The 23209-nt window shown below is 33.8% G+C and overlaps 2 protein-coding genes across 3 annotated transcripts in view; one reads left to right on the top strand and one right to left on the bottom strand.

Moving 5' to 3' along the window:
- The window catches only part of LOC136036239 (uncharacterized), a 43694-nt gene extending 41737 nt beyond the window's left edge, over positions 1 to 1957 (top strand). For both annotated transcript variants that reach the window (XM_065718340.1, XM_065718339.1), the window contains one exon: positions 870 to 1957. In XM_065718340.1, the coding sequence (XP_065574412.1) occupies positions 870 to 882 (13 nt within the window). In that variant the 3' untranslated portion in view covers positions 883 to 1957. The remainder of the gene's footprint in view (positions 1 to 869) is intronic.
- Positions 1958 to 4653: 2696 nt separating this feature from the next.
- On the bottom strand, positions 4654 to 23198 carry LOC136036238 (membrane protein BRI3-like). Its single transcript, XM_065718337.1, has 4 exons — positions 23077 to 23198; positions 19705 to 19767; positions 12781 to 13046; positions 4654 to 4854 (listed from the first exon to the last, which is right to left on the bottom strand). The coding sequence occupies exons 2-4, from the start codon at positions 19733 to 19735 to the stop codon at positions 4720 to 4722; spliced, it is 432 nt and encodes a 143-aa protein (XP_065574409.1). The 5' UTR covers positions 19736 to 19767; positions 23077 to 23198; the 3' UTR covers positions 4654 to 4719.
- Positions 23199 to 23209: the final 11 nt, after the last annotated feature.

The following is a 23209-nucleotide window of genomic DNA, read 5'->3' as shown; positions in this document are numbered from 1 at the left end:
TCTCCCATGAAAAATTCCTCCATGGAAAGATCCTCCCATGTAAACCCCTACCCTCAACCCCTCGCCCCCCAACCAAAACAATCACCCTGAAAATGTCTGTGCATTTCCCAATAACCATTACTATATGTAAACACTGGTCAAAGTTTTTAACTTGCAACCCCTCCTCCGGGGACTGTGAGGGAGTAAGTCGTCCCAAAAAAGTCATGAACAAAATGGCTATCTAAAAGATTTTATCCATTGACTTTGGGAAAAAATGAGCGTGGGAGGGGGCCTAGCTGCCCTCCAGTTTTTAGTCACTTAAAAAGGGCACTAGAACTTTCAATTTCCGTTGTAATGAGCCCTCACGACATTCTAGGACCACTGGGTTGATGCAATCACCCCTGGGAAGAAAAAAAAAAAAAAAATAAACACGCATCTGTGATCGGTCTTCTGGCAAAAATTACGAAATTCCACATTTTTATAGATATGAGCTTGAAACTTCTACAGTAGGGTTCTCTGATACGTTGAATGCGATGATGTGATTTTCGTTAACATTATGACTTTTAGGGGGTGTTTGCCCCTATTTTAGAAAGTAGGGCAAATTTTCTCGGGCTCGTAACTTTTTATGGGTAGGACTAAATTTCATCAAATATATCTAAAATCAGCATAAAAATTCAATTCTTTTGATGTATCATTAGTATCGAAATTTCTTTTTTTACGAAATAATTTTTTACGAGTTTTGTTTACTATTGAGCCGGGTCGCTCCTTACTGCAGTTCGTTACCACGAACTGTTTGATTTTTTTCAACCAATCGGAATTAAGCAATGAATCCCATTGATTTATGTAGATTATGTACAGTCATTTATCACGAGGCTTTATTCTCATTTCAGTTGGGACGAGTGAAGATACATTTGAGGTGTACCGACAGTTGGAGTTTGGTGAATAGCGTGCCAATAAACTGCCTTAGGCTATTTTGTCTTGTTTTTTCATTAAATACATTTAAATCAATTTAAAACTTTTTATATATGAATTGAATTTGCATGCCAGCAGAGAATACAAGCGAGGTTGTCACATGATGGCTGAAAAGTAGTTTTCTCGAAGATTTTTCCATATTTTTTAACCTCTCGTACTTGGTCAAATTTAGCATAAGCCAAAATACAAATCCACAAAAATGAGTACCAAATGTCCAGATAAGAGATAAGGGTAGACACGAAACAGTCCTTATTAACCAACGAAATCAGAATGAGAAGATTAGGAATGAGGAAACGAAGGGTGACATCCCCACTTCATATGGCCCTGGGCCTATTCCAGATTCCTCCTGGAGTACAATCCTAGATCTCATCAGAGTGGTTTCAATTTGCGGGGGAGCAGAGGTCTATCCCCCTAGATTTCGATAAATACTCTTTTTGGGGGATATTTTCATTGTAAAGTATCTTTTTGTATTTTCTTTGAAAAGATTGAAATGACAAATTTGCTCCCCCTTCAGATATTTAAAAGCGCATTTTCACTCCTAAATATCTGTGGATTGACACCATTGGCTCATTGAAGATCATATGACTGAGCTCCATAAATTTAAATCTGCCCCCGTGCAATTGACTTTGTTGTCGTGAAAAATATGCAAATCGGCATTTAGATCAGCCGATTTGAATCATACGTGTATACGGAGGATTCGGTTTTCCCAAATGCTTGGTTATACGGTTCTCTTTCCAAATCAATCCCTAGGGGAATTTCATCGGCCAAGATTTCAGAGTATTATTACAAGATTCAGTAAAGAACATAAAATGATGTGGTTTTAGGCTGAAAGTTTAGTTTGAGGGGTCCCCAAGGTAAACTTTTGAGGGTAACTCCCTTTTTTCCCTGTGTGCAAGAAAGATTCAAAATTGGCTAGAGTCAAATGTCAAGCTGTGTATTTTTAATTTAGAATGTCGAGTTTTTGTTTCTGAATGTGGACGAATATGAATAAATTTGCTGAGTAACAGATTTACCTTCATTGAGTATATACTGCATACAAATAGGTGTAACATTGTTTAAGTTAGGGGTAAGAAAATGCTTTCCTAGCCTTCCACGAAATAAACATGCCCCGAACCAATGAGTTTGGGTAACTTATAAGAGTGGAAACTGGCACTGATGCCGACAAATTATCAATGCTATCTAGCGGCTGGCGTCACTTGGCATTTTGTCAAAGGTTTGTAATCATTTTTTGTCAGGAACTGCAATCAGACAATTATTACTATCCTAATTTTGCCAACTATACTATTTAAATTAATTATTTTAATTATTACACTTAAACAAATGGCAAGCGTCGCTAGAACTAAATGATGTTGATAGTTTTTGTCGATACTAGTGCCAGCTCCCACTCTTATAAGCTACCCATACCCTTTGCCCTGAACTATGTATCCAACTTAAAAGCACAATTTCTTTTAGGGTTGAAATAAGTTGATAACGGATCAAAGAATTAAGTAAGCTCAGAATAAAGGATTTGTTCAAAGCAACGCCTTAATTAGTTAGACTTGCATTGGCACGAATGAATTTTTATTCCAGTAGTTGAACAAACAAAAGGATTTTCGCTAAAATGAATCATCTATAAACTAACAGAAGAAAACAGAATTTTACACATATGATGGAAAAGAATTTTTATCATCGGACTAAATTGGGACAAAATAATTCGTTTGAACGCTTAATTCGCAAAATGAAACTTTGAAAAATGATTATAAAAATCTCTGTTATACCATATAGAGCTTATATCGAATAAGAAATAACGGTAATTCAGATTTAAGCTTAAATCAAACACAGGACGTAATGCATTTTGTAAAATTCAAATGATACGTCCTCCGCTCTTTCTTCAATACCATAAATAATTTGGAAAATTTGATTTTGATGTTTTTAAGAGAAATTAATTTAATCAACAATGATCAGCATTAGCTCGGTATGAATGATAACAGCGATGACGGCTTGAAGCAGCAATAAGGTTGTCAGAAGAGATGGAAAATTATAATGACCATGGCTTATGGTTCGTTTGGAGAAACTCGAAACCGTATCCCGTATAGGTACTCTGGTCAAAACCCTTCTGGATAAATAAGGAAATGTTATCCGTTTGCAAATGTGTTAAGTTTATTGATCTCTTGTATTTATGCTATAAAATCGAGTTATTTCTAGTTACTCCATGAAGAAAATATATCCCTAAAACACTCGAACCTGTAAACCCTGTAGGAAACTTATAGACGCATTTTTCAGAAAAATAAGCGGTATACGTTACATTTTTCGTTTGGCAAGTGCTATATACAAGTGCGTATTCAGGATTTTTTTCGAAGGGGGGGGGGGCAAGATACAATAAAAAAATCAAAACTTTGTTTATATACATGTTTGTTACATTTTTACGTATCCAACAAAAGTTTGGGGGGGGTCAAACCCCTCCCCCTGGATACGGCCATGACTGGAGCAAATAAATAAATGCGGTCAAAATGAAGTACCAATCGGAAGCAAAGTAAATAAATGCCAAATTTTTACCATGGTAAATATAGATAATTTGGATTTCGTAATTTAGTCATATGATGTGACCCCGTAACCACTGTAGCAAAGTATTTTGAGCACAGTAGCGTATTTTCTTACGAAATGCTATGTAGTTTATGGTTTTGGGCATTACGGAACACTTAGTGACATTAAATTATAGGATACATTAAATTATTTAGTGTAAATATTTGATTCTTGGACAATATTTACTTTAATTTAATAAAATTTATATAGCAAGCCAAAGAAAAAAGGAAGATATTTGTACCACTCAGTTCTATCACCTCTTAATATCTATTAAAATGGTAGTTGTAAATCGTACCCTTGTCCAAAATGTAGTCGGATCTGTGCTACCAATGCTACCATAAAGCGAGTTTTATGGCAGACTAAAGTGGTTGAATTCGTATCCAGAATGCAATTACGTCTTGGGAAGAATTCTTTGCCCAGCTTTACGGAAGTCTCAAGTGGTTGTATTCATGTCAGGAAGACGGTGGCGTCCTGGGTAGGAATTTTTTAAGTTCATGACAGTCCGAAGTGGTTTCATTAGTGTTTGGAATGCAGTCGCATCCTGGGTGAGATTTTTATCCCGGTTTATGGCAGTCCGAAGTTGGTGCATTCGTCTCGGGAATGCGGTCACGTCCTGGGTAGGATTTTTTTACCCAGTTTTATGGCAGCCAAAATCGTTGTATTAGTCTTTAGAATACGTCGCGTCCTGGGCAGGATTTTTTAACCATATAAGGCTCAGATTTTTAAAGTAACTGAAAGTCTTAGTCAAGTTTACTCGTTTTTATGCTGATGCCGAACGTTGTGCTTGACGCTAAATAGTAAGTTTAACTTCATTAAATGTATTTACACAACATATATAATTATCTTTCAGTTGGATATCCCGAAAAATTTACTGCCCTTCGCTGCTTTCGTGCAGGGGCGTAGAGTTTTTAGAGCAGGCCAACAATGTCGGTTTTTGACCCTCCCCCCTACCATCACTACTACAGTAGAAGTAAACGCAAAAATACAGTTTGTCGCCCACTCACAAGCTATGCCTGTGGATGGCGCCCCCTATCCACCCCATTCCTATCCTTAGCTACGTCACTCCTTCTGTGAGCTAACTATACTCCTATAAATAGATAAAAGCTACTCTTTAAAGCAAAACGGTTTGTTTTTAGGTGCTGCACTATATAATGTTTATTAAAAAAATAATCCATATAAATTGAATGCTTGGGCTAGGAAAATGTCTTAATCCCTAAAAACTGCGCCGCAATTATCACAAGAGGTTTCTCCAAGGCATAAACAGCAGATAATTCCAAATGGAAAGAAGAATATTGCCAAGAGAAGAGCACAGCAGCCGTAGTGAGTTGTGGTAACCGAGTGCTAAAAAAGAACAATCCTATATAAGACAAAACAAATCTCTTACACATTTCTTTTTACAAATCTAATATAAAAATGTGTACATAATACTATTAACACATTCATATAGTATCTATAGCACAAATTGGAGGAAATCAGATTTTCCAAATAGACAGCGAACTTACTTACCCCCTGTATGATATTCGGGGGGATAGTTTTCAGATGGAGATAAAGGGCGAAGTTCAGACTTAAAACGAACAAAAATGTTTACTTCGCAGTTTATATAATATATAGCTGGAAAATTGGTTCAAATAAAATGACTCCCTATTTTCGTAGAATTCTGAGAAACTAAAAAACCAACAAAAAAAAAAAAACAAGATAGGAGCAGAAAAGTCCTTAATTAGACAGCAGAAATAAAATAATTTATTCTAAAAATCTATAAATGTATAAACACATGGAGCTTTTTAGGTGATAAATATCCTGTGTTTGTTAAATGTCTAATTTTTATTATTGGAATATATCTGTTTGTATATTCATCTCTATATTCTATTTCCTCTTTTCTCTATTAAAGTAAGGGATGTTTTTTTTCAGAGTAAGTTATCCTTTTATGAATCTTCCACCTTTTTTACAGGCCAAGCAGACTTAGGGAGGACTATATTGCATTATGAATGAATATTATCTTATCTATTGTCTAAATCCTTACAAAATAGCTCATTTCAGGGAGGCACGCTAGGAGATATGTTTGGATTTTTTTTTATTGTCAGAAAATGAAATTATTGGATTATTGTAAATATACTTGATCTCCAAGGGGGAATGGGAACCTTCTAATAAAATCTGCAAGTTTTTTTTAATGAAAATTATACACTGTTCGAAGTTGTTCTTTAAGTTCGAAGTTATTTTTTTTAGTTGGTTCGAGGGACACGCACAAAATATTCAGTTACAGTTACATTTATTTTCAGTTACATTTTTCACTTGAAGCTTGTAAAAGTGACCGATTCTACAGCTTGTGTACAGTTCCATTATGCTTGTGCTAATATTTTAAAAGTCATCTAAAGGTCTAATTATTCTAACCATATTAGGACATAATCTACTATAAGTTTTAAATTGGCTCATATGCTATAGCCAATTGGCTTTGAATTAGCTCATATATAAATTCACTTATCATTCTTAAACATATTAGGACAAAATATACAAGTCTTAAATTGGCTCATATGCTATAGCCAAATGGCTTTGCATTAGCTCATATATCAATTCACTTATCATTCTTAAACATATTAGGACACAATCGACTATAAGTCTTAAATTGGCTCATATGCTATAGCCAATTGGCTTTGAATCAGCTCATATATCAATTCACTTATCATTCTTAAACATATTAGGACAAAATGTACAAGTCTTAAATTGGCTCATATGCTATAGCCAATTGGCTTTGAATTAGCTCATATATCAATTCACTTATCATTCTTAAACATATTCGGACAAAATATACAAGTCTTAAATTGGCTCATATGCTATAGCCAAATGGCTTTGAATTACCTCATATATCAATTCACTTATCATTCTTAAACAAATTAGGACACAATCTACTATAAGTCTTAAATTGGCTCATATGCTATAGCCAATTGGCTTTGAATTAGCTCATATATCAATTCACTTATCATTCTTAAACATATTAGGACAAAATATACAAGTCTTAAATTGGCTCATATGCTATAGCCAATTGGCTTTGAATTAGCTCATATATCAATTCACTTATCATTCTTAAACATATTAGGACAAAGTCAACTATAAGTCTTAAATTGGCTCATATGCTATAGCCAATTGGCTTTGAATTAGCTCATATATTAATTCACTTATCATTCTTAAGCATATTAGAACAAAATATACAAGTCTTAAATTGGCTCATATGCTATAGCCAATTGGCTTTGAATTAGCTCATATATCAATTCACTTATCATTCTTAAACATATTAGGACAAAGTCTACTATAAGTCTTAAATTGACTCATATGCTACAGCCAATTGCTTTTGAATTAGCTCATATATCAATTCACTTGTCATTCTTAAACATATTAGGACAAAATATACAAGTCTTAAATTGGCTCATATGCTATAGCCAATTGGCTTTGAATTAGCTCATATATCAATTCACTTATCATTCTTAAACATATTAGGACAAAGTCTACTATAAGTCTTAAATTGGCTTATATGCTATAGCCAATTGGCTTTGAATTAGCTCATATATCAATTCACTTATCATTCTTAAACATATTAGGACAAAATATACAAGTCTTAAATTGACTCATATGCTATAGCCAATTGGCTTTGAATTAGCTCATATATAAATTCACTTATCATTCTTAAACATATTAGGACAAAATATACAAGTCTTAAATTGGCTCATATGCTATAGCCAAATGGCTTTGCATTAGCTCATATATCAATTCACTTATCATTCTTAAACATATTAGGACACAATCGACTATAAGTCTTAAATTGGCTCATATGCTATAGCCAATTGGCTTTGAATCAGCTCATATATCAATTCACTTATCATTCTTAAACATATTAGGACAAAATATACAAGTCTTAAATTGGCTCATATGCTATAGCCAATTGGCTTTGAATCAGCTCATATATCAATTCACTTATCATTCTTAAACATATTAGGACAAAATATACAAGTCTTAAATTGGCTCATATGCTATAGCCAATTGGCTTTGAATTAGCTCATATATCAATTCACTTATCATTCTTAAACATATTAGGACAAAGTCTACTATAAGTCTTAAATTGACTCATATGCTACAGCCAATTGCTTTTGAATTAGCTCATATATCAATTCACTTATCATTCTTAAACATATTAGGACAAAATATACAAGTCTTAAATTGGCTCATATGCTATAGCCAATTGGCTTTGAATTAGCTCATATATCAATTCACTTATCATTCTTAAACATATTAGGACAAAGTCTACTATAAGTCTTAAATTGACTAATATGCTATAGCCAATTGCCTTTGAATTAGCTCATATATCAATTCACTTATCATTCTTAAACATATTAGGACAAAGTCTACTATAAGTCTTAAATTGGCTTATATGCTATAGCCAATTGGCTTTGAATTAGCTCATATATCAATTCACTTATCATTCTTAGACATATTAGGACACAATCTACTATAAGTCTTAAATTGGCTCATATGCTATAGCCAATTGGCTTTGAATTAGCTCATATATCAATTCACTTATCATTCTTAAACATATTAGGACAAAATATACAAGTCTTAAATTGGCTCATATGCTATAGCCAATTGGCTTTGAATTAACTCATATATCAATTCACTTATCATTCTTAAACATATTAGGACACAATATACAAGTCTTAAATTGACTGATATGTTAAAGCCAGTTGGCTTTAAATTGGCTTATATATTAATTCACTTATCATTATTAACCGCATTAGAATAAATTCAATTGGGCTTAAATTGGCCCATATACAATTGTTACTTGTCAGAAAGACTTTATAAATAAAAAGTATCAAAACCAGAATTCAGACACTATATCACGTAATGGTGAAAAGTATTTTAAAGTAACGTTTTAAATGGGCTAATCTCTGAGATGAAGTGAAAAATGTCTTAATTCCTGCATCTGATTTTTAATGGTAAATAACGATATTCTCACCGGCCAAAAATTGCTAGTAATGTTGTAAATTGGTGAAAAATATTATATATAGCCTTTATGCACTTAAAAAGGTATTTTTGGTGTAATTATTTGTTATTTGCTGTAAAAATGGCACCTCTTAAGTAGGGGCATAATTTTCGTCAAAATTTTGGAGGAGGGGATAAATTTGGGGCCAGTTTTCCTAAGACAAGCGAAAATTACCGAGTGAAAAATGAAAATGAGCCATGTAGTACCATAAAAGCAAAAGTATACTAAAGTTGAAAATCAGTTTCTATAAACACTTGAGTTATTCAGATCTGTCTTAGTTTTGACAAGGTTTTTGAAGACGCTAAATTTCAGCTGCCCCATACCAAATTACACCTTGGGTTTTAATATGAGTTTTGTCCATCTGGACCCAAATTCATCTCTTTTAACCAACATACCTATCTGATTTCACGGAATATTGAAGCGGGACATATCCAGGGATCCTTCAGACGTGAAAAGTGAACAAGCGAAAGATCAAAGATATAGAAAAGTGCCCATAAAAAATATAGAATATTTAGAACATAATATTTGTTCCATGGATCGGACCCTAGTCTTGTACTAATTACTAGTCAATTTGCGGCTCTCTGGGGGAGTCTAGGGCTGCCAGGAGACAATAGTATTTGAAAGAGGAGGGGGCTCTGAAGTTATGAATATCAATCCGCATTATTGAAAAAATAATGGTACCGTTTTTTATTCTTGCAGGACGAAAGCCTGTACCCCCAAAAATAATATTTTGAAAAATTGTAAAAAAGGGTAGTTCAAGTCTTTTTGAAGGAGGGGGAAACCTTTCACTGGCCACTGAGTTCCTGGCTGTTTACTACTATTAGATGTTAACAGTACCTGGATGTTAACAGTATTATGATGAATATGTATTATCTATCAACTCTCTTTAAACGAACAACTGTGTATGCATTTATACAGAAAGTTTTTGATGAAAACAGTTCCATATATTTTTTTTTGTCTTATGAAAATTAGAACCTGAAATTTCTTGGACTGGAAAAACAATATAGATAGGTCAAGAGCTTGAAAAAATTAGTTTATAGCCTTAATTCTGGGGAAAAAATTCATATAAGTGACTTCATATTCATATACATTTCATGAGAAGAAATTAAATCATTTTCGTCTCAGAGACGGTCGTATCATTTTAGTATTTATGACGCATGCACAATTACACAAAATGACAAACAATTTTGAAGAGCTACAGAAACAGACATGGAACCAGAAACACCAAAAATCATATTGCCTTGCAAAGAAAAACATTGCATAACGAAATCTTCTGTTAGAAGACAAAGCAAAATTACAGTGGACTGAAGGAACAGGTTAGTTTAGCATAGGTGAGTCTGTGAAGGATAAACAGGATGGAAGAATTGAATTCACGCCAGGATTACTTAATTCAATTGCAATTGCTTTGGTTAGAAGAGAAGCAGCAGTGAGAAAGACAACGAGTTCCAGGAGAAAACAATTTATATAAAACAGACTATTCTTTAATGAATTAATAGAAAGGAGGAATTGAATTAACACCAGAATTTCTTAAACCAATTGAAATTGTTGACTTGGCACATTACAACTTAAAACTAAAGAATAAAGGGATCGTTATGCTAATGTGTAATTAAAGAATCAAACATATTTGAGCCTGCCACGTGCCGAGTACGGGGTCCGGGCAAAGCCTGGGCTCCCGGTATCGCAAGCATTATGACGTTAATACTAATTTGCCATGACTGGGAATAAGCTAAGTTGAAGAGGCGATGTTAAATAACGAGAAGATCGATCAACTGAACATATTTACTTTCCTAGGTAGCATCAAACAGTTCGTGGTAACGAACTGTAAGTAAGGAGGGGTGCGGTTCAATAGTAACCAAAACCGTAAGAAAAAGAGTCATGATAATAATATCAAACAGTAATTATCACGAAAGGGCTCATTTGAACGGAAATCAAAAGTTCTAGCGCCATTTTTAAGTGACCAAAGAATTTTAGGGCAACAAGGCCACTCCCAAACTCATTTTTTTCCAAAAGTCATCGGAACAAATTTTGAGATAGCCATTTTGTTCGACATGGTCAAAAAATCTATTACAGTCTTTGTAATTCAGGGGTCATTCCTAAACAATTGGAACAAAATTCCAACTTAAGCCTAAAGACTGAGGTATTAACGAGGGGGTGAACCCGCTCATATACGCAATAATTTCTGGTCGTTTTAAGTTTTAATGTTGCTCCTTACTTTCAGTTGAAAAAACTTGTCGTTTTTATTTAATAGATCAAACAGATCAAATTTTGATGCTTATCCAAAATATTTAAAATTTATCAAGTTTAATGTTACCCATCAAAAGTTACGAGCCCCTGAAAATTTGTCCGATTTTTGAAAAAGTGGAAAAAACCTGTGAATGAAATTCACACCATCGTATTTTGCATACCAGCGAACACTAGTGTTGAAGTTTATACTGTTGAGGCTCTATATGTAAAAAAGTGGAGTTTCACTTTTTTTGCCAGAAGAAAGATCACAGATGCGTGGTCGTTTTTTTTTCAGGATTATCCTATCAAACTGGCAACGCTACAAAATTTGGAGAGGAGTCATTTGATCAAAAATAAAAAGTTGTAGTGCCCTCTTTCAATTGACCGAAAGTATTGGAGGGCAGCAACCCTCCTCCCACGTCCTCTTTTTCCCCAAAGGCACTCGAGCAAAATTTTGAGTTCTGCATAATCGAAAGACATAATAACTAAATCGTTGAGGGTGACTTGACCTCCCACAGTCCCGAGGAGAAGGGTTGCAAGCTATGAACTTTGTCCATTGTTTATATATATTGGTTATTGGGATCTACACAGATATTTTTCGGCAGGAGGGATTTCTATGGCTGGGGGATGGGGGCTATATGAGAGTCTTTGTCCGTAGAGGAATTTTTCGTGGGGAGAGGAAATTTTCGTGGGGAAGGGAATTTTTCATGGAGGAGGAGCCAGATTTCCCGGCATTACTTAAAAAAACAATTAAAAATTAAATAAAAAAGCAAGTTCTTTGAACAGAAAGTAAGGAGCAACATAAAGGCTTAAAACGAACAGAAATGATAACGTATATGAGGGGGCTGCCCCCGCCTAAATACCTCTCTCTTTAAGCTTTGTTAGACCTTATAATAAAAGTTTATAATTCTAATTAAACGGCCCTTGTGTTTCAGGAGTCATTCTTAGATAATTGTAACAAAATGTCAAACTTTAGCGCAAAACCATTAATATATGTAACAAATACTGTTCGTTTTAAGTTTTAATGATGCGCTTTACTTTCAGTTGAACAAACTTTTTTTTATTTAATTTTATTAGTAAAGACGGTGGATGCAGTGAAAATTTAAAAATTTGAATAAACAAGGCTCAGGGTGTTTTTTAAAATTGAAAAAAGTTAGGAAGAATAGTAAAATAAGTCTGCGAATTAAGATTAGAATATTGGAAGCAAAAGTGAAGTATTGTTCTTAAGCGTGGGCGTTCCGAAAGACGGAGGAGAATTCACTTGATCTTCTTCAGATAAATTGCCGACAAATTGTTTTGGGTACTCGAGTGACTGACCGTACCTCAAAAAAGGTACGTAGGTATTTTTTCTCTGTAGAAAAATGTGGTTGAACTCGATTTTCTGGGGCTATAACGAGAGAAAGGTTAAAGTGGCTGGGGCCTATTCTGAGGATGAAGTATGACAGATTGCCAAAAATCTTCCTTTTTGGCCATCCATGTAGGTTCAAACAAAAAGCAGATCATCCCTGAATGGGGTAGGAGGGCGTCGTACGGAAAAATTTCACGGAAATAGGAACTTTCTGGGAGGTAATAAATAGGGAGGCTATGAACGGATTGGGAGGAGCGTGCGTAGCTGTGTTGGCGTCAGACAGCTTGGTGCTACAGTGAGTTGTTAGTAGTAGTAGTAGTATAATGACATAGTAGGCTCCTAATCTTCCTTAATTCTTGAAATATGACAAAAAACTGTCATATTTATTCCAAGGCATGGGATGTTATTTTTTTGTGTTTAGTTGTTTTTGCTCAATTGGGGTTACGTCTCAATCCTGCAATTCCTTTTTCTTCGAACATTGAACTGATTCGTTTCACTGAATTCAGGTAATTTATTTTTAATTTAATTTTTCTCATTTGGTGTTATTGTCTTACAAGCAAACCCTCAGCACCTAGACTTTGGTAGACTGCTGATTATTATCAATTTTTCTAATATTATTAGAGGTTTGTAGTAAAATTATGAAAATTAAAAATAAGTAAAAAAACCATACCAGACAAGCTGCGTTTGAAGCATTGTTGTTAATAATAGTGACATCTATCTTAGGATTCCGCGCTTGTTGTGGCTGTTGTATCAGCTGAATTGGCACCATTGGAATTGTTTGCGGCTGGCCAGTATTCTGTAAATTGGTTGTTCTTGGGGGCACTTGAGACAGATATGTTTCTGCAGAGGATGGTTTTAAATTTTGCAAGGGGTGGTTTTGGGTGCTTCTCTCTACATATGGAGAGAGCGGCGAAGTTGCTAGTGAAGAATGCGAGTCTACAATTAAAAATAAAATGTTTAAAACGGCTAAATTTCTTTTTAATAAGACAGTGAAAAATGAAAAACTTTTTTTTTTATTAAAAGTAACAACAAAAGTTTGATCATTTGGGGTTCACATCCGAAAGCCTTTACCGACGGAGAAAAAAGACAAAAATATTGTCTAAACTAAATACATAAAAAAAAATTGCACACCAAAAGTAATTGGTGTGTATGATCAAATATATGATAATATATACAGTTTATGTTTATAGACAGTACAGCAAAAGTGGACAAGTTACAGATAACACAAACATGCATCGAAAGTATGATAATAAAAGGGGAATCCTTAAGTTTTGATCATAATTAGATAGCACCGATGATCATATCAAAGAGTTTGTTTAAAATAATACAAAGCAATAGTAGAACACAAGTTAGAGTCAAACAAAAACATGCATCAAAAGTGTAATGACGAAGGGACTAAATTCTTACGTTCTGGTGATAATCAGCCGCTACAAATGCTAATTTCAAATGCTTTGCGTCCAAATTGCGGCTATAAAGCATTTTATTTGGAATCACATTTTAATTCAATCATGGTTGCAGTAGTACCACTGCCCATTGTGAGATAAATTTTAAAAACGTATTTTCTCAATGAAAAATATTTTCCAATAAATGCTGACAGATATAATAAGTATCATTTAGATAAAGGAGAATAGTAAATAAGTTGTAAGTGTTAAAGAAAAAGCTTATGAAAATTTCAAATTATGAGCGTGAAAACTGTGCACTGGAGACTTATAATCTTTCACTTTGAACAACGACGAAGTTCTAAATTTAAATGGATGCTGCTAATGTGTTTCTATTTTTTCCTTTGAATTTTTTCCCTCATGAGTAAAGCCATTGAACCAATGGTCGTAGAGTGTTCGAAGAGGGCTCACTTGAAAGTAAAATACAAAATTAAGCGCCCTTCTTAAATAGAAAAAATATTATTTAGCACCATAAATATAAATGTTTGCCCAAAGAAAAAGGTTCAAAGAAGGATAATTTAGATTTAGCCAGTCAATACGTGATGGTCATAAACCATTACCTGAAGGTGTGTATCTCCTATTTTTCTTTCCCAGAGGTGATCATACTGAATAAAATGTCATAGGTAATGACGAGGGGAATCATTGCCTTGCAGTTAATATCTTTAGTACCTGTTTTTAAGTCACAAAAAGTCGCAATAAAGTCCCATTTTCTGCGACAAAACCAAAGTTAGTCATACCGATTAAAAGTTACGAGCCTGATAATATTTGCCTTAATTTTGGAAAAAGGGAGAAAAGTCATAGAGTCCTTATAAAAATCACACCATCAGATCCAGCATATCAGAGAACCCTTTCATAGAGGTTTCAAGCTCCTATCTGTAAAAATGGTGAACGTTTCCCAGAAGCAAGATCACGGACACATGTTTATTTTTTTTTTTGTTTTTTTCTTCCCAGGGGTGATCGTATCGACCCAGAGGTCTTGAAGTATCGGGAGAGAGCTTATTCAAACGGAAATTAAAAGTTCTAGTGCCCTTTTTAAGTGACCACAAACATTGGAGGACAGCTAAGCCCCCTCCTACGCTCATTTTTTACCAAAATCACAGTACCAAAATTTCGAGATAGCCATTTTATTCAAAATAGTCAAAAAATCTAGTACTTATGTCTTTGAGGATGACTTAATCCCCCACCGCCCCAGGGAAAGGGCTTTAAGTTGTGAACTATGCCCATTGTTTACATATAGTTGGTTATCGGGAAGTATACAGTCGATTTCGGGGGATTTTTTATGGTATGGGGGTCAGGTGGAGAAGGTTACGTGGTAGGATCTTTCCATAGGGGGAGGGAATTGTCCATGAAGGGAGGTGCGAAATTTTCTAGCATTATTTAAAAATCATCAGAAATTAAATTAAAAAACAGGTTTTTTCAACTGAAGGTAAGGAGCAACATTAAAACCTAAAACGAACAGAAATTATTACGTATATGAGTGAGTTTACCCCATCGTCAACACCTCGCTCTTTACGCTAAAGGTTTTTTTTTAGTAGTTTCAAAATAGCTATTTATTCTAATTGAACCTTTGTGATTCAAGGGTCATTCTTAAAAAACTGGAACAAAATTCAAACTTTAGCGTTAAAGAGCGTCCTATTTCTGTTCGTTTTAAGTTTTAATGTTGCTCCTTAATTTCAGTTGGAAAAACTTTTTTTTTTAATCCGGGCGAAACCCAATCGGATTGCAGGTGTTTGTCTCACTAGAACGTTTGACGCAGACCTTGTCTTCCTAGGATGTTGTTCTGATATGATCTTTTTGAAAAGTTTATTGCGTATATTTAAGAAAGATAGAAACAAACAAAAATTAATTTTAAGTAAAGATGAAAATCAAAAATGAACAAAAATTATTACTTTTTAGTTTATGCAACTTGCATATACAAAATAACTGACTTGTATATTTCCCGTTATTTGTGAAGTTCTGAAAAACTAATGCTTAATCCTAAGAAACCGAGCTTGCATGAGTATTTTAAGGAACTTACATTATATACTGACCGTAGTACATATCATGACTGGCAGAAGACCATCAAGAGAATTAAAAATTAGACTGCAGGGCTTGTTTATTTTCTTCGGGCTTGTTAAGAACCTTTTTACTTCTAATAGAAAATCCTGTTTTTTGGGTAGGCCCTGTGGTTTCAATACAGTTCTTATAGAACTTAACATATAAAAATATGCATATATATATATATATATATATATATATATATATATATATATATATATATATATATATATATATATATATATATATATATACAAATATAGCACAATATGCGCACATACAAATATAGGGCAAACATCATGGGCGACTTTATTATTGTAAGTCCCTTTTTTTCTTGTGCATCTGGGTGCCGTTGATCCGAGAACTAAAGGATATATATATGTTAATATGAGCCGAAAAATTGGTCCATTTTTGCTCAAAATTTGGAGATCATGTCCCATTTTTATTTCTTTATATTAGGTTTGTCGAGGTTGAAGGACTTACGGATCAAAGTTTCAACCTGATCAGGAACAATAAGTTTTTGGGTCACTTCAGGGCCCCTTAACTCTCTTCTAGCAAAAGCTTGTTCACCATGGCGCAAGCAGTGCTACTACTAATACTACCACTAACGACTAACCGCGATACCAATTCGCCTGAGACCAACACAGCTACGCACGGTCCTCCTTCATCCCAATATATTTAAAGCCTCCCTTTCAACACCCTCCCATGAAGTTCCTATTTCCTTTGAATCTTTCTTTACGACGTCCTCCCACCAAAGACTAGGACGACCTGCTTTCCCTTTAGCCCTAGACGGTTAATCGAAAAGGATCATCTTCGGCAATCTGTCATCCTTCATCCGCACAACGTGTCCTATCCATCTCAATCTTTCTTTCATTATAGCCCTAGAAAGCGTGATTGAACCACATTTTTTGTGTAGCCTACTTTTTGAAATACGGCAGTCAGCCGGGTACACAAAACAATCCGTAGGCAATTTCTCTGGAAAATATCTAGCAAATCTTCATCCGCTTTTTGTAGCACCCATGCTTCAGAGCCATTTTTGACCGCTGCAATCACTGTAGCTTCCTATATTCTAATCTTGGTTTGAAGACCAATCTTCCTACTCTTCCAAACTTTTTTTAACTGTTAAAAAAGACCCTGAGCCTTGGCTATTCTAATTTTAACATATTCACTCCTCCCGCCGTCTTTACTAATAATACTACCAAGGTAAGTGAAGCTACCCACCTGATCAATCTTTCCGTTACCCAGCGTCACCTTTTCATTTTCACTTATTCGTAGCCTTAGTGACTTAGAATTCTTTAAATTAGTTTTCATACCTATTCTAGCACCCTGAACTTGAGAAACCTCTAAAAGTTCATTCATTTTGACCACAATTTCATCTAGGATACTTAAATCATCAGCATAATCCAGGAAAGTTTTTGCTTTCCATTTCATTCCATGGTCTCTCATTGACTTTCATGTGCTCCTTAAGACAAAGTCCATAAAAATGATCCATATAAAGGGGGATAGAACACAACTTTGCTTAACTCCTGATTTAATACAAAAGGAGCTGCTAACCTCATTTCCTACTTTAACAGCAGCTGCGTTATTCTCGTACATATCACTAATCACTTTAATAAAGATAGTATATAAGTCAACTATCTTTAATAAAAATTAAATAAAAAAAAACAAGTTTTTTAACAGAAAGTAAGAAGCGACATTAAAACTCAAAAGGAACAGAAATTACTTCGTATATGGAAGGGACTGCTTCCTCATCAATGCCCCACTCTTTACGCTAAAGTTTAACTCTTTCTCTTAACTCTACTTTTTAAAACAGTAAAAACTTTAGCGTAAAGAGCGGGGGCTGATGAGGAAGCAGCCCCTTTCATATACGAAGTAATTTCTGTTCGTTTTAAGTTTTAATGTCGCTCCTTACTTTCCGTTTAAAAAACCTGTTTTTTTTTATTTAATTTCTGAACGTTTTTGAATCAATGCATGTTTTGATTTTGGCTCTCCACAGATGAATAATTAAAATGAAATTTGCATATTTATTTTTTTGGCTAAATGCCTTTCTCATAGTTTTTATCGAATGATTTTGAGAAAAAAGGAGCGGGGGAGGAGGCTTAGTTGCCCTCTGATTTTTTGGGTTACTTAAAAAGGCAACTAGAACTTTTAATTTTTTACGAATGTTTTTATTAGTAAAAGATATACGTAACTTACAAATTAGCTTACGTAACGAACTTCTGTATTCTCATGTTTTTATTACGTATATGAGTGGGTTCACCCCCTCGTCAGTACCTCGCTCTTTACACTAAAGCTTAAATTATGTCCCAATTTCTTAAGAATGACCTCTAAATCACAAAGGCCGAAGAATAAATAGTTGAAGTTACTAAAAATACTTTAGCGTAAAGGGCGGGTATTAGGAGTTAAGCATAGTAGAAAAACATAATAACTATGTCTTTGGGGACGACTTACTCGCTCAGAGTCCCCGGGGGAGGGGCTACAAGTTACAAACTTTGACCAGTGTTTACATACAGTAATGGCTATTGGGAAGTGTACAGAAGTTTTCAGGGGAATTTTTTTCCTGGTTAAAGAGGGGGTTGAGGGGAGGGGGTCACGTGGAAGGATCTTTCCATGGGGGAATTTGTCATGGGAGGAGAGAATTTCCATGAAGAAGGCGCAGGATTTTCTAATATTATTTAAAATAAAAGACAATGAAAAGATAAATATGAAAAAGTTTTTTTAACTGAAAGTAAGGAGCCGCATTAAAACAAAACGAACGGAAATTATTACGCATATGAGGGGCTCATCTCCTCCTAAATACCTGTTCTTTACGCTAAAGTATTTTTAGTAATCTCAACTATTTCTTCTACGGCCTTTGTGATTCAGGGGTCATTCTTAAAGAATTGGGACAAAATTTAAGCTTTAATGTAAAGAGCAAGGTTTTAAAGAAGGGGCAAACCCCCTCATCTACGTAGTAAAAATATAGGAATATATAAGTTCGTTACGGAAGTTAATTCGGAAGCTACCTATATTTTTTATTAATAAAAACGTTCGTAAAAATTCAAAGTTCTAGTCGCCTTTTTAAGTAACCAAAAGATTGAAGAGCAACCTCCTTCCCCACTCCTTTTTTCTCAAAACCGTCCGATCAAAACTAAGAAAAAGCCATTTAGCAAAAAAAAAATATACAAATTTCGTTCTAAGTATTCATGTGCGGAGAGCCAAAACCAAGACATGCATTAATTCAAAAACGTTCATAAATTAAATAAAGAAAAAAAAGTTTTTTTAATGGAAAGTAAGGGGCGACATTAAACCTTAAAACGAACAGAAATTACTCCGTTTATGAAAGGGGCTGTTCCCTCCTCAACGCAACGCTCTTTACGCTAAATTTTTTCATTGTTTTAAAAAGTAGATTCGAGAGAAAGAGTAAACTTAATTGCAAAGAGCGGGGCGTTGAGGAGGGAACAGCCCCTTTCATATACGAAGTAATTTCTGTTCGTTTTAAGTTTTAATGTGGCTCCTTACTTTCAGTTACAAAAACAATGTTTTTTAATTTAATTCACTTATAAAGATAGTAATATAATATAATGTATATATATATATATATATATATATATATATATATATATATATATATATATATATATATATATATATATATATATATATATATATATATATATATATATAGGCTCTATTTGTTCTTCAAACGTCTTTTCTCCCTATTCCCATGAAATTCAAATCTGCTTCTGGCAGCCATGGCCAATCATAGGGTTGGTAGGCAAAGTTACAAACCTAGGCAAAGTTAATTACGGCATACCCTCTCAACTCAAACATAATTGAAACAGCCCTAGTCATGTCGCCCGTCAGCCACACTACCCAAGCAGCTCACTTCAGTCACCCCTCCCCCTTCTTAGAAGGGACTTTCTGGCAGCATCGTTTCAGCTAACTAATTTTTCATCCAGTTAGTTTGCAACTGAAATGTAACAGTACGATTGAGGCGTTGAAGTATTAGTCACTTGTGAAGAAGAGGGTGGTAAATAAAATTAGTTTAAAAGGACTTGAATTGGACGAAGAGGTCTAACCTTTGCTATAACGGTGCTTATTCACAATGATTATGGAAAAGAACACCAAATACTTACAATACGCTGGGGGTGCATCTCTGTGTTCCATTTTGTTCTAGTTAGTCGATATCCCAATGCGGCCTAAAAATGGAAAAAAAACCTGACATTGTAACACGCTAAAACAAGACAAAGGTAAAAACGCTAAAAAGGTAAAAGTCATTTTTTAATCTTTTTTTCTTAAAAATCTCTAAAAATCTATTTTGAGGGGTGTAAGTTTATCAGCTTTCCAATTTTTCGATGATAATACCAAAAAAGGCATTATTCAATGAAAATACACTCAAAAAAGGAATTTTTCTTCTTGAAGGAGAGTGGGGTAATTAAGGAGAAACACTTGACCTCTGACCTTCCTCCATTGGTACCCCTACTTACAAAAATCCTAGGCTTCAACATTCTAGCGCCTCAAATAGAAAATGTAATTTTCACTGCTTGAACTTACAACATGAGATTCAAAAAGCCCCATATAACAACGTCCCAATTCGTAAGAATCGATTTAATCAGCTCAATAAGAACTGTATTTTTGAGATTTGGTTTGATTTTTTTCTTCTTTTCAGATGCGCAAGAAACGTTGCGAAAAAGAAATAAAATATTTCCAAATTTTAAATCCTACTACTAAGCAAGCTCAAATTGTTCCAGACAAAATATTCTCCAACTAATATATTTCTAGCATAGTAAATGCATAAATTTGAAACTAAAAGTCTAATGATGTAACTACTAAGTCCTTACGGTGCAAGCTACCGGAGTGAGCTTGTCGCAAAATCCCAGGGTTCACAGGTAACACAAGCTTTAAATTACAACCAGCACTGTATTTTTTCTTTTTTAATCTGCTGTTTGTTTTTTGTGCTTTTTTAATTTGTCTTCCAAGAAACTCTCCTGCAACTTCTACTTCAAATCCCACTGTAATTTTTTTTTCACCAGAAGAGAGCTTTGGTATGCAGGGATTCTGGTTGATTTTCTTTTTTAGATTTACCCAAAGCGACTGCTTTAACTTCCTTCAAATTAAAGAATATCCTTGCCCTTTGATCTGTTCACAAATTTGTTCATGACTCACCCTTATTTGTACAGTACTTAGGTCATCCCTTTTTGTATCTATCAAGCTATATACCACCGATGTAGATAAATATGATCGATCATAGCCCAGTAGCCCCTGGTAGCGAAGGTGAAGAGCTGCAAGCAGAGGTCTCTTAGCCGTCATCAGCAATCATATTTGTGAGATTCACAATGTTGCACATATTTACAAAATATTGTGACAGCAGATCCGTTTGATTATCTTTGTTTTATTCAGTTGGAAATGGGGCTAAGTACTGTATAATTGTGCAATTAACAAAAGCCTTGATGTGTAACAGTACAGCAAAATCAATCATGCTGTTAACACTAACTCACAAAGAACGAAATAAGACACCGGGCTTTTTGGATTTACGCCCTTGTATAATTCATTCTTCTTCTTTCTTTCAACGACCACATAGCCACTCAGATTCAATCATGGCCATAGGGCGAAATTTTTGGCTCAAATTTCAATACAAAATGGTAATCTATCTATTTAGTCAAAAACCGAAAAGAATTATAAAAATCTTTTAGTTCGAAAATTACATGAAATTTAAGCAAAATCAAATGGGAAAAAGTATATCGTATTTTTTCACATGAAACCTAAGAGCGACGTAAAAAGCTTTAAAATAGAAGAAAATTGAAATATAACAGGGATGGCCAACCCCATGTCATCTAATTTAGCTGGAAAGCTAAATTTTACTTTCCACTACATTGGAATCCTTTAGCAATGAAAAAATTGTAAGTGCTTTAAGTACCTACTGCATCCCTTAATTTCATATTTTCTGAATCACTGGAAACAGTAAACATGTAAATTTGTTTTCAAAGTGGAACTCTGAGAAACGGAAGTTTAAGAGAAACATGTATATCAAACTAATCTACTTTTTATGCTTATTCAAAAAATGTAAAAATTTATCGACCGTAAGCTTGTACATAAGAAAATTATTGCTGTAAGACGGTTTTAAAGGGGAGCGTAAAATCTGAAAAAAAAATGCGGCGATCATAAATACAACATTTAAATTCATCAGGTCCAAGATCCCCTGAGTGGAGGTTTTATACTTGTATCTGAAAAAAAAAACAACAACAACTGAATTTTGTATTTATTCCGAGAAAGATTATCAGTTATCGCGTCTATTGGTTAGCTTATTGGTTAAATCTTACATTATTTACGATTTAGTTACCTTTTCATTTGTTTTTACTTTTTTCACCTTCGAAGATTGGATCCAATAGTGAATTTAGATTAACTTAAAAATTAGCAAGTTTTCATAACCTTCCACTCCCCTCACTTTTGCTTTTAAATTGAAGTGGCGGTTTTTAAGCATAATTATCAATCGACCAAAGTAAATAAACGCAAATAAGTCAATCCAGAATCCAAAAATTATGAAAGAAAAGTAAAATTTTATGATAGAGAGCTAAGGGATCAGATCCCTTCTCATTTGCAGAAAAATTTTCATATTAAATGAAAAAAATAAATAAAGTAAAGAGTACCATTGAAACTTAAGACGAACTTGAAATTGTTTTAATATAAAAGCTTTATTAAATGTTTTGTTTAATTGTTTTATATTCTTATTTGCTTCATTTTGATTACTGAATAATTGATTTTGATTTGATTTTTTATTCAATACTTTTGATTGTAAAATAAAGAAATAAAAAAAATAAATATATAAGATTAAAAAATATATATAATGAAAGTATTCAATACTTTTAATCATTTTGAAGTTATAGCTTTTTTTGGGGGGAAAGGTAAAAACATCTTTCAAACTTAAATCGAGCTAAAGTCGCCTTAAATATCAGGGAGGCTCCCGACACCATTGATTCTTTGTGATAAATATTTAACGCACTTTCCCGAACACTTTCTAGTATGCAATAATTACAGGTGGCCGGAAATTATAAATGTTTTTAAAGTATTTTCAGAAAATTTGAACTGATCAATTTATTGGTTAAGGCTCAATGTCCAATTCAATGATTCATTTATTTTCGAGCTTTTGTAAAAGAAGAAGTAGGAAATTGAAAATATGTTGTTTTTCAGTATGGTGAGATTTGAATTTAATTATAAAGAACAGTAATCAAAAAAGTCGTTCCCACGTCCCTTTTTATTTCTAGTGCATCTACTATTTGTTTTAATGCTAAAAATTTTCAATTATAATTTTGTAATTTTAACATAAAATTTAACAATTATAACCTTTAATTTTAAAAACTTATGTTTAAATTGAATATATGTAAAATACGGAACACTTCATCGGATTAAAAAGAGCATTCAAAACAATCTTGATATTTCCCAAGTTAAATCCTCTTTTTACCAGAAACGAACTTGTGAACTAGAACGCTCAATATTAAAAATGTGCTTACTTCTTAATTAATTATTAAGACTCCTTAATCCCTTGATAGCCTTGAACCTGAATTGGCTTCCCATGAGTTACTAACTGTTGTTTCAATTCGCATTTGGTTCGTACCTGTGTTTGATTCATTGCTGTATGCAAAT

Source organism: Artemia franciscana, chromosome 15 (genome assembly GCF_032884065.1).
Source record: "Artemia franciscana chromosome 15, ASM3288406v1, whole genome shotgun sequence".
Taxonomy (NCBI): Eukaryota; Metazoa; Arthropoda; class Branchiopoda; order Anostraca; family Artemiidae; genus Artemia; species Artemia franciscana.
This window is presented reverse-complemented; position numbering and strand designations above follow the sequence as displayed.